The 12567-nt window shown below is 39.4% G+C and overlaps 1 protein-coding gene across 5 annotated transcripts in view; it reads left to right on the top strand.

The window, feature by feature from the left end:
- AKT3 (AKT serine/threonine kinase 3) overlaps positions 1-12567 on the top strand; it is a 309160-nt gene that overhangs the window by 202910 nt on the left and 93683 nt on the right. For all 5 annotated transcript variants that reach the window (XM_086694762.1, XM_086694759.1, XM_086694760.1 and 2 more), the window contains one exon: positions 11663-11728. In XM_086694762.1, the coding sequence (XP_086550888.1) occupies positions 11663-11728 (66 nt within the window). The remainder of the gene's footprint in view (positions 1-11662; positions 11729-12567) is intronic.

Genomic DNA, 12567 nt, shown 5'->3' with positions numbered 1-12567 from the left:
TCAGAATTATAATAAATTCTTTTTCCCCCCCAACTTTGAGGAATAATTGACAAATATAAATGTATTTGAAGTATACAACATGATGACTTGGAAGTGTGGAATGATTATCAAGATTAAGTTAGTTAAAATATCCGTCACCTCTTGGTTGACCTTTGGTATGTGCAATGAGAATTCCTAAGAAAGATCTACTCTCAACAACTTTCAGGTAGAACATATGGGATTATTTACTGGAGTCTCCATGCTGCACATTAGAGCCTCAGAACTTATTCTTCTTGTAACTGAACATTTGTGCCCTTTGACCTACATCTCCTCATCTTCCCCTCTCCAGCTCCTGGCCAAAACCGCCACAGTACCCTTTGTTTCTATGAAATCAGCTTTTTGAAATTTTTGTTTTTGTTTTTGTTTAGATTCCACATGTAAGAGACGCCATCTAGTATTTGTCTTTCTCTGTCTGCCTTATTTCACTTGGCATCATGCTCTCCAGTTTCATCCATGTTGTCACAAATGGCAGAATCTCCTTTTTTATGGCTGAATAATGTTCCAAGTATTTATATGCCAAAGTTTCTTTTTTTTTTTATTTAGATCTTTTTTAAGTTTATTTCTTTATTTTGGGAGAGAGAGAGTGCAAGCAGGGGAGGGCCAGAGAGAGAGAGAGAGAGAGAGAGAGAGAGAGAATCCCAAGCAGGCTCCACACTAACTGCACAGAGCCCAATGCAGGGCTGGAACCCACAAACCGTGAGATCATGACCTGACCCGAAAGCAAGAGTCAGATGCTTAACCGACTGAGCCACCCAGGCACCCCTGTATGCCAAAGTTTCTTCATTCATTCATTCATTCATTCATTGAAGGACATTTAGGTTATTCTCATATCTTGGCTGTTGTGAATGATGCTGCAGTGAACATGGGGGTGTGGACATCTCTTTAAAACCCTGATTTCATTTCCTTCAGCTGTATATCAGGGTGGGATTGTTGGATCGTATAGTAGTTCTATCTTTAAGTTTTTGAGGAACCACCATACTGTTTTCCGTAGTGACTGCATCAGTTTACATTCCCATCAACAGTGCGTAAGGCTTTCCTTTTCTCCAATGTTTGTTATTTCTTCTCTTGATAATAGCCATTCTTCATGTGTAAATGATACCTGATTGTAGTTTTGATTTGCATTTCCTGGATGATTAGTGATATTGAGCATCTTTTCATGTACCTGTTGGCCATTTGTTTGTCTTTTTGGAATAATGTCTGCCCCTTTTTAATCAGATTATTTTGCTTTCTTGCTGTTGAGTTCTGTGAGTTCTTTATGTATTTTGGATATTAACCCCTTATCAGGTACATGGCTTGCAAATATTTTTCTTGTTCTGTACCATTTCAATTTATTGATGGTTTCCTTTATTGTGCGGAAGCTCTTTAGTTAGATATAGTCCCACTTGTTTATTTTAGCTTTTGTTGCCTTTTCCCTTTGTGTCTTGTCCAGGTAAAAGTTGCCAAGACCAATGTCAAGGAGCTTTTTCCTTATGTTTTCTTCTAAGATTTTTATGGTTTCAGGTCTTAGAGTTGTCTTTAACCTATTTTGAGTTAATTTTTGTGACTAGTGTAAGATAGAGGTCCATTTTCTTTTTTTTTTTTTTTTAATTTTTCTAAATCTTTATTTTTGAGAGAGGGAGAGAGAGCATGAGCAGGGGAGGGGCAGAGAGAGAGGGAGACACAGAATCTGAAGCAGGCTCCAGGCTCTGAGCTGTCAGCACAGAGCCTAACATCGGGCCCAAAGTCCCGAACCGAGAGATCATGACCTGAGCCAAAGTCGGACCAACTGAGCCACCCAGGTGCCTCAGTGGAGGTCCATTTTCATTGCTTTGACCATAGTGTTTTGCTTACTATACTGTTTTGCTTACTATAGCATTGGAATATAGTTTGAGATAAAGAAGTGTGAAGCACCCAGCTTTGTTCTTTTTCAAGATTGCTTTGGCTTTTAGGGTCTTTTTTGGCTACAAACAAATTTGAGGATAGTTTTTTAGTGCCACTGGAATTTTGATAGGAATTGCGTTGAATCTGTGTATATCACTTTGGGTGGTGTGGACATTTTCACAATATTAATGTTTCCAATCCAAGAACACAGAGTATATTTCCATTTGTTTATGTGTTCTTCAGTTTCTTTTGTCAATTCCAGTAGTTTCCAGTGCACGGGTCTTTCACCTCCTTGGTTAAATCTGCTCCAAAGTATTTTATTCTTTTTGATGCAGTGGCAAATAGGGTTGCTTTCTTCCATTTCTCTTTCAGATAGTTTATTGTTAAGTGAATAGAAATGCAGTGGATTTTTTGTGTGTTGGTTTGGTATCCTGTAACTTTACTGAATTCATTTAGGAATCCTAACAGCTTTTTGGTGGAGTCTTTTTAGGGTTTACTGTGTATATATAACATCATGTAATCTGCAAAAGATAATTTTACCTTTCCCCCCTCATTTGTATGCTCCCTCTGTCACCCACCTTCCTTCCCTCTGAACTATTGTGGCTAGTAACTCCAGTACTGTGTTGATTAGAAGTGCTGACAGTGAGTGTCTGTCTTGTTTCTGATGTTAGAGGAAAGACTTTTAACTTTTCACCACTGAGTATGGGCTTATCATACATGGCCTTCGTTATGTTGAGGTACATTGCTTTTATACCTGGTTTATTGAGAGTTTTTATCATGAAAGGATATTTATTTTTGTCAGATATGTTTTGGCACCTGTGGAAATGATCATGGTCATATGCTTTTTATCTTTTATTAATGTGATGTATATCACACTTACTGAATTGTGTTGAATCATCTTTGCATCTCAGGGATAAATCCCAGTTGATCATGGTGTATAATCCTTTTAATGTGCTCTTGAATTAGGGTTGCTGGTATTTTGTTGAGGATTTTTGCATGTATGTTCATCAGAAGTGTTGGCCTATAATTTTCTTTTCTTGAGGTGTTTTGTCTGGCTTGGGTATGAGAAATGCTAGCCCCATAAAACAAGTTTAAACATGTTCCTTCCTCTTCAATTCTGGAAGAGTTTGAGAAAGACTGATATTAATTCTTCTTTAAATGTTTGATAGAATTCTCCAATGAAACCATCTGCTTTTGAGCTTTTATTTGTAGGGAGATTTTTGATTCCTAATTTAAACTTTTGCTCATTACTGCTCTGTTCAGATTTTCTATTCATGAGTCAGTCTTGAGAAGTTGTATGTTTCTAGGATTTATCCATTTCTTCTGAGGTATCTAATATTTTGGTGATAATTGTTTATAATAGTCTGTTATGATTCTTATATTTTTGTTGTATCAGTTGTAATGTCTCCTCTTTCATTTATAATTTTATTAGAGTCATCTTTTTTTATCTTAGTGTCACTAAACACTTGTCAATTTTTTTATCTTTTTAAAGAACCAATTCTTAGTTTCATTGATTTTTTTTCCCCATTGTCCTTCTAGTCTCTATTTCACTTCTCTAATCTTAATTATTCCCTTCTTTCTACTAACTTTGGGTTCAATGTGTTCTTTTTTTAATTCCTTAAGGTGTAAATTTAGATTGTTTATTTGAGATCTTTATTTATTCTTAATGTAAGAAACTTACGACTATTAACTTGTCTCTTAGAATTGCTTTTGCTGTGTTCCATAAGTGTTGGTGTGTTGTGTTTCTATTTCATTTATTTCAAGATTTTTAAACTTTCCCTTTTGATTTCTTCTTTGACCAGTTGCTTAATCTGAAGTATTTTGTTTAATTTCCATGTATTTGTGAATTTTCCAGCTTTCTCCCTATAATTCGTTTTTAGTTTCTTACTGTATTGGTTGGAAAAGATACTTGATACGGATAGCTTTTCTTAAGTTTGTTAAGAATTGTTTTGTGACCTAATAAATGATTAATCCTGGAGAATGTTCAATGTGTGCTTGAGAAGAATGTGCATTATCATGCTGCTATTGGATGGAATGTTCTATATCTGTTTGTTAGCTCCATTTGGCTAAAGTATAGTTCAAGTCCATGATTTCCTTATTGATTTTCTATCAGGATGGTCTGTCCATTGATGGGATCTATCCCATATCCAAAGTGGGATATTTGAGTTCCCTACTACTTTCATATTGTTGTCTGTTTCAGTCTTCAGATTTGCTCATAATTATATATATTTATAACTATTACAGCCTCTTCATGAGCAGACCCTTATATCATTATATAAAGATCTTCTTTAAAAAAAAAAAAAAAGATCTTTGGCTCTCACTACAGCTTTTGACTTAAGTCTCTTTTGTTTGCATAGGTAGAGCTACTACTGCTCTTTTTGCCTAAGAGCATCTTTTTCATCCCTTCACTTTTCAGCCCGGGAGCTTAAAGCTGAAGTGCTGCTCCTTTAGGTAGCATACTTGGATCTTGGTTTTTTAACTTACTCAGCCCCTCTGTGTCTTTTAATTGGCGAATTCAAACCCTTCGCATTTATCTTTTTTTTTTTTCAACGTTTATTTATTTTTTGGGACAGAGAGAGACAGAGCATGAACGGGGGAGGGGCAGAGAGAGAGGGAGACACAGAATCGGAAACAGTCTCCAGGCTCCCGAGCCATCAGCCCAGAGCCTGACGCGGGGCTCGAACTCACGGACCGCGAGATCGTGACCTGGCCGAAGTCGGACACTTAACCGACTGCGCCACCCAGGCGCCCCTGAACCCTTTGCATTTAAAGTAATTATTAATAGTTCAAGACTTGACTGTCACCATTTTGTGTATTGTTTTCTAATTATTTTGTAGTTTTTGGCCTTTCTTGCTTGCTTGCTTTTTTGTGAATTGATGGTTTTTTGTAGTGGTATGTATACTTTGATTCTTTTCTCTATTTGTGAATCTGTTACAATTTTTGGCTTTGTGATTATCACGATGGTCATAATACATCTTACTGTTGTAACAGTCTATTTCAAGCTGATAACAGCTTCAATTGATTGGAAAAAGTTCTACACATGTACTTGCTCCCCCCAACATTTTATGTTATTGACGTCCAAATTTACCTGTGTCCAGTAGCAAAATACTGTAGCTATAATTATTTTTAACTCATTTGTCTTTAAAGTGTATGCTAGTGGCCAAGGTGATTTACACACTTCAGTTGCAGCATTAGAGTGTTTTGAATTTGACTATATATTTACCTTTTCCAGTGAATTTTATCCTTTTGTATGTTTTCATGTTACTAATTAGCAGCCTTTCATTTCAGCTTGAAGAACTTTGTTTAGCATTTCATGTAAGACAGTCTAGTTGTGGTGAATTCCCTCAGCTTTTGTTTTTCTGGGAAAGTCTTTGTCTCTCCTTCATTTCTGAAGGACCACTTTACTGGGTAAAGTATTACTAGTTAGGAGGTTTTTTTCTTTCGTCACTTGGAATATATCCTCCCACTGTCTCTTGGCCTGCAAGGTTTCTGCTCAGAAACTTCACTGAGAGCCTGATTGGGGTTCCCATGTATTTGATGAATACATTTTTTTCTCGCTGCTTTCAAAATTGTCTTTGATTTTTGAGAGCTTGATTGTAATGTGTCTCAATAAAGATCTCTTTTGGTGGAATCTCCTTGGGTATCTTTGAGCTTTGTGGACCTGGATGGCCATATCTCTCCCCAGATTTGGGACATTTTTGACTGTTACTTCTTTAGATAAGTCTTCTACCCCTTCCTCTCTCTCTCTTCTCCTGCTGGGACTCCCACATGTGAATATTGTTTCACTTGGTGGTATCCCATAATCACATAGGCTTCCTTCACTTTTTCATCTCACATCTTTTTTTCTCCTCTAACTGGATAATGTCAAGAGGTCTGTCTTCAAGTTTCTTCCGCTTAATTGAGCCTGATTTAAAGCTCTCTATTGCATTTTTTCATTTTGTTCTTAATATTCTTCAGCTCGCAAATTTTTGTTTGGTTCTTTTATATGATCTGTATCTTTGTTGAACTTCTGGTTTTGTTCATGTATTATCTTTCTGAGTTCATTGAATTATTTCTCTGTGTTTTCTTGAATCTTGCTGAACTTCTCTATTTTTAATTCTTGATAGAGATCAAGTCCATTTCTTTGGTGTCAGTTACTGGAAAATTATTGTGTACCTTTGGAGGTGTCATGTTTTCTTCCTTTTTTGTGTGTTTCTAATGTCTTTATGTTGCTATCTGAGCATTTGAAGGAGTGGCCATCTGTCCCAGCCTTTTTGGACTGGCTTCTGTGAGTACACCAGCTGGATGTGGCCCAGTGTCTGGTTGCTGGGAGGGTACAGCCAAGTAGTCCCCATGCAGCTCTGTCAGCTGAGACCAACATCAGTGAAGATTGTGGGTGTTTTCCATGGCCAAGCCTGTAGAGATCCCATGGGTGTTACTGGTGGGTAGGGCTACTGGGGCTGAAGGTAGCTGGGGTCCTCCCATTCTTTTTTTTTGTTTTTAATGTTTATTTCTTTATTTTGAGGGAGAGAGAGCAAGTTGGGGAGGGGCAAAGACAGAGGGAGAGAGGGAATCCCAAGGAAGCTCCATGCTGCCAGCGCAGAGCCCAAACATGAGGCAGGATCTCAGGAACCTTGAGATCATGACCTGAGCTGATATCAAGACTCAGATGCTTAACCAACCGAATCACCCAGGCACCCCCTCCTGTTCTTTTTTGCCTGTGAGAGGAAGTTCTAGCCAAGAAAATCCCTTTTGGTACGAGGTGTGATGTGCTGGCACTGGGTGTCCACAGAGCTGGTGTCCCGGGATCTGGTGCACACAGAGCTGGATCTTGGAGCACAGGTGTATGTGGGGTGGCGCTGGTGTCTGGGATGCCGGTATGTGCACGTTTCCTGTGGAACTGGGGCCTGGGTCTCTAGGGATCGCCACGGGGACTCAGGACCGGGGTGGAGAGGGACGCAGCAGTAGCTGGATCGCTAGGATGTCAGAGTGCAGTGGTGCCTTCGGACCCAACAGCAGCAGGGCCTCCTTTGTGGATGGTCAGTCACAAACCCACCTTGCCCCAGCAATGTTGGGTCAAGTCGCAACTTTAAGTTCAGGGAGCGGGTCACAGAGCCCCCAGGTGCCAGTGCGGTGCTGGTGGGACAGAGCCCTGACTCAGGACCCGAGGACCCAGGGGTGGTCCATGCCATGACAGGTCAGAGCCATGACTCAGGGCCCTGTGGCAGGGGGCAGAGCAGTCACAGCGCCACTTCTGTTTGGTCAGAGCCTCAACCTGGGACCCCCAGGCCAGGGTGCGGAGCAGCAGCAGTGCTGCACTGGTTTTTGCAGGTCAGAGCCCAGACCCAGGATCAGGGGTGAGGTCGGAGCAGCGGCAGCTCAGCCCCTTACGACTGACTGGTCAGTGGGGCTGGGTCCTGGGGGTCCAGGGGGCAGTTAGTGGGGCTGGGCCCTGGGGGTGGGGACAGGAGCATCAAGGACAAAGTATCAAATGACAGCACTTGAGAACGGAGACGTAGTGTTCATAGGCCGCAGAGGACCACCTGTGCTTTGCTTTTCTCCATCAGGGTGACAAGTGGGCAAGAAAGAGAGTGGAGATAGTAATGAAGGAACAGCGCGAAGACAGTGTGGCCCCCGGAGAGTGGGAGGGCGTGAGCAGGCTCATCTGGGCAGAAACCAAGTTTGCAGAAGAGGGGAAGTTAGGACCCCAGATTTAGAGCTTGAGAAGTGTGATGTGTTTCCTATGGAAAGAAATGTATAGATTGCTAACACATGGCGTCAAGACAGAGAACAAGTAAATAACAATTGCTGGCCCTCCCTGCAGGTTAATCGAGAGTAAGTGAGGCAGGGTGCAGGCTTCTCTGCCCCCTTGTCCCTGTTTCCCGCTCACCCCTCGCCTCCAGGTGTTTGTTGTTGCTCTGGTGGGGGGCGGAAGTGGTTCCGATGGGCGTATGTTGATGTCAACTGGCTACAGCCTTGTGTTCAGGGTGGAGAAAGTCACCATGAATGGACTTCAGGTGTCGGGTTATGTAGACACTGGGCTGTGTGAACCGGAGGCGGCGGCGTGTGGAGTAGAAGTGACTGGAATGTTGGCCTCACACATGCCATCAGTATTGCTTGTCGCACCTGCAGCCCCGGTGCCTCTGTTTCTGCCTGCAGGGTGGGAGTAATCAAGCCTACTGTGTTGCTGAGTTAGTGCAGGGATTGAAGGATCTGAAACCCTTGGTGTCCCAGATCTTCTTTTTCTCCCCTTCTCTGCCACTTCCTACCCCTCACCCCCCACAAAGCACCCAACCTCCACACAACAGGAGGTGCGGGGTGGGGGGGGGGGCAGATGAAGGTGGAAGCTGAGACCACGTGTAGTAGAAAGGAGTGATAAATCAGAGACGATTGGGAACCTAAATGTGAGGAAGGAGGGCTGTTCTCTGCCTCACATCCTCCAAGAAATCAAAGCCCATTCCTGTGAGAGAAACTAGATTTAAAAACTCATTAGTATTTTACCGGGGATGAATATACATGGAACTGTATTTCAGAAGCTTTTTCACGAAAACATTCTACTTCTGTTGCACACCCAAGCATGTTTAGCGCTTTTTCATTTATAGTCCTGATCAACGAGTGGATTTTTTAAAAGGCATCACATTGTTTTAGTCACTAAGTTTTATCGCTGTTATTTTTAACTTTTTGTTTTGACATGTTGCTTTTAACTGTAATTAAAAATTATTGGCATCTGTGTTTACTTTTTAGCTTGTGCCTACCTTATCTTCATAGCAGAAACTAATTAGTATGTGAAATACAGTACTATTAAATCTGCATTAAGAGGGAAGAATTCTAATCTGATCGTATGTAAAATATGGCAGAAAATACATTTTAATATTTTTGCAAGATGCGTCCATGGTATTAATTGCATTTCCATTCTCCTGACAAAGAAATCTTGTTTTAGCATTTGTTTCCGTACATCTTTACTTGCTCCTTTGGGGTGGTTAGTTAGGCAAATTGCAGAACTTAGAAAAAACTAATCTTCTGTCTTGAAACTTACTGATTTAGGAAAATAACTATTGTATGTGCTGGGCTTGTTTTAAAAAGCAGAATGAACTCCCTCTGGAAATACTTTCTGAAGCACTAGGATGTCTTTTCTGGTTCCAGATGGGTTTCATACTTACCTTTTTGTAGTCTTTTCCTGGCTCTCTGCCTCCGATCACTTTGCAATCCTACAGCATCACCTGCAAATGGTATCTTTTCTGTGAATCTCCTTCTGACTGCCTGTAAAGAGGTGTGTTGTTTTTTTTTTTAATTCACCCTCATGTTGAAGGCAGGTATTTTTTGGATCATTGCTGCTAATTTTATATCTCGAAAAGATTTTAAACCTGTCCCCTTTTCTCCTGTTCCTGCTGCTACCATAGTAGCCTAAGGCATCCTCATTTCTCTCTTGGAATACTGTTGTTGTCCCTTGGTTTATCCCTCCTTTTTGTTTGTTTGTTTTGTTTTGTTTTTGAGAGACAGAAAAAGTGAGTGGGGGGGGCAGAGGGGGAGAGAGAGAATCTTAATCAGGCTCCTTGCTTTGGAGATTTGGGCGGGGGTGGGGGGGTGGGGGGGCTCCATCTCACAACTGTGAGATCATGACCTGAGCAGAAATCAAGAGTCGGACACTTAACCAACCTAGCACCCAGGGGTCCCCATCCTTCTTATTTTTTGTGTCCTTCTGCTCAGCGGAGCCTGAGTAAACTTTTAAAATAGAAATCAGATTATATCACCCCGCCTGCCCCCCACATCAACATATTACCCAACTTATATACTCCCCCAGTAATGTTAGTTTTCCTTATTTACCCCATTTATGGGGTTATTTTTTCTTAATATTCCTTATCAGGCTTAGTAATTATTATTAAATTGGATATTTACCCATCTGTTATGCCTTCTCCACTAGCCTGTAGCTCCATGACTCCCAAGTCCCTATGCTAGGGACTGTGGGTGTAGAAATCAGTAAGTTATGGTATCATTTCTGCTTCCGATTTATTTTGTATTAAAATGTGTGCTATTCTTATTTAGAAATTCTAGTATGATATGACAGAGGCTTTCAGATTTTTTTTTAAACCACTTTATACCTGCACTGTTACTATCATTTAGTAACTGCCCACCAGGGATTTTGTTTTTTAGTGAATGAATTTGGGTCTGTATGTCACAGAGTATCCACTTGCCTAATGCTTCATTATATATTTCATGTTTCATTATGTGATGCTCATAAATTGCAGTCACCCTCTTCTCTGCTTTTTTCCCCACTAACATTGATCACCATCTGTGTAGGGAGACTGAAAGTTCCCTGAGGGCAGGGATCCTTGTCTTTGTACCGTTTTCAGGGTACAGAACAAGCCCAGAATACATTTGTTGCATATTTTTGGAAGGGATGAGTGATTGAATAAATGAAGTTTCACACCCCTGATGACTGGAATTTATTCCTGTGATAAACAGTTGAGTTCAACCAACATTTATTAAGTGTCTACTGTGTACTAATCATTATGCTAGGGGCTGTAGGTGTGGAAATCAGTAAGTTATGGTATCATTTCTGCTTCTGATTTATTTTGTATTATTCTGATTTGTCTAAAAATTATAGTATGATATGACAGGCTTTCAGATTGTTTGAGCACTAAAGCTTGATTCTTATCAAACAGATACGAGGGATGTTTTGTTTCACTAGATTTGAGCACTGTGTTATTAATTACACTGGCCTTGTTCAGACATGACTGGTCCCGCCCTCTTGGAATGGCTTTGGGATCTTAGCATCTTCGATCAATCTATTTCTCATTTCTCTCTGAGGTCTAAGGTCAGATGATAACTAGAATGAGGTACCCTAATGTTTTGCTCTTCACATCTTACTTCTGATCTAATTGTGATTTGCTGACAGTGTGGAGACATGGATCCGCAAGAGCTTTGTCTAGGATCTTGCTAGAAGCAGAGACCGGAGATGCTGTGTTAGTTTCAGCAGTGATCTTCCTTTCCTTTCTTCTTTAAGATGGTGTTATTTTTGAAATATGAAACATTTTTCCAGTTCTCCATATGTTGAAGAAAATCTCTCCTAGTTCACTTTTGATGTCAAAATGAGATTTATGTACAAAATTGGGGAAATACACTTATTTTTGGTTTGAAATACACCCAGATTTTTTAAATTGTCACCTAAAGTAGGTTGTGACTTTTTTTTTAAGAAGCAAGTTAAAAAGCCACATGCAAAAAAGATAACAATTTTTATATTCTGTTTCTATTTCTAAAATGTATAGTTGAAAATTAAATCTTAATGTGTATATTCTGTGTTCCTATTTTTGGTAACTGATTTTTCTTTTAAGTAGGAGACTTATAGATTCTGTGATCTTTCCTAAAATATATCCTTTCTATCCCCCTGAATAAAATATATTACGAACTTGGAAATAATAACTACTCCATGCCTAAATATTAGCTGCTAAGGCATTGCCTTCAAGGGAAAAGGTTTAGCTATTTAATCATCTGTGTCCCTGATAACTTTTTGGTGGTTTTTGTATCATTATCAGTATATTTTGATTAAGCCTGACTGAGTTTATATGGTTCATTATACTTTGCAGCCATCTGATTTAAATAAGTAATTGGATGTTTTTGAAGGAGGTTTGGAGGAAAAGCCCAGCAATAAAGGACACATGTCATTGTCTTTTCAGATCTTTTTCTGCCTCTGGGTTTAACCTCTTTGGCTCGTAGAGAAATAGCGAAAATTTTATATCCCTGGTGCTTAGTACATATATTAAAGGTTTGCCTTTTTCTTTTGTAGGATGAAGTGGCACACACTCTCACTGAGAGCAGAGTGTTAAAGAACACTAGACACCCCTTTTTAACAGTAAGTGGCTGAAGGGCAGATGTTATAATCATAACATTTTAAATTTAAGAGAGTTGTGCAAAAACTAAGCCATGAAAAATAACATTTTAAATAAAATTCATTTAGGTATGCCATTTTCTTTGTGGGAAGACTAGAAGTTTTGTTTCTTTGAAATTACTGCAGTGTGTAGATTAAGTTTACAATATGTATGCATTTGTACTCCATTATTTTTTTTTTGAGACTTTTTTTTCCCCTCATGAATTTCACTGCCTTAAAAACAAAAACAAAAACAAAAACAAACAAATTACTCCAGAGCAAATATACGTAGAGCACTGAGAAAATGGTAGACTTAAAAGAATTTCTGAGTGTTAAATGTAAGGATTTTGTTTCCTTTGTCTGTTGGCTTCTGATAAATATTTAAATGATCAAGCAGCATTCTCTTCAAATATGAAAGGCAGATATCTTTACTGGATATTTTTTATAGAAATTGAGACTTCTTTTAGGTATAGAGTACTCTCAGAAACACAGGAAGACAATACACATTAAATTAAAGGTAGGATAAGTCATGATGTATTTTCTTGACTGGACAAAGTATAAACTATGAGTTATATGCATGTTACTTGTTTTGAAAGAAACTGATTTTTTTTTTCAGTCCTGTTCTTAGATTGTAATAGAGACATAATTTGCCAAGTTTCTGTATGTTCTTGGTTCTGATGACATGTATTAAGATTAAAAATAACAGGTAGACATACAAGAGAGAGAACCTTTTAAAGATTTGGCATTATGTAAAGTAGGAATTTCCAGATACCTAGACTTACTTTGTTACATTGCTGGGTGTATATTGTCCAGTATATTAAGAT

Source organism: Puma concolor, chromosome E4 (genome assembly GCF_028749965.1).
Source record: "Puma concolor isolate L17-30 chromosome E4, mPumCon1.1.hap2, whole genome shotgun sequence".
Lineage (NCBI taxonomy): Eukaryota > Metazoa > Chordata > Mammalia > Carnivora > Felidae > Puma > Puma concolor.
The sequence above is the reverse complement of the archived record's forward strand: the minus strand, read 5'-3'. Positions and strand labels throughout refer to the sequence as shown.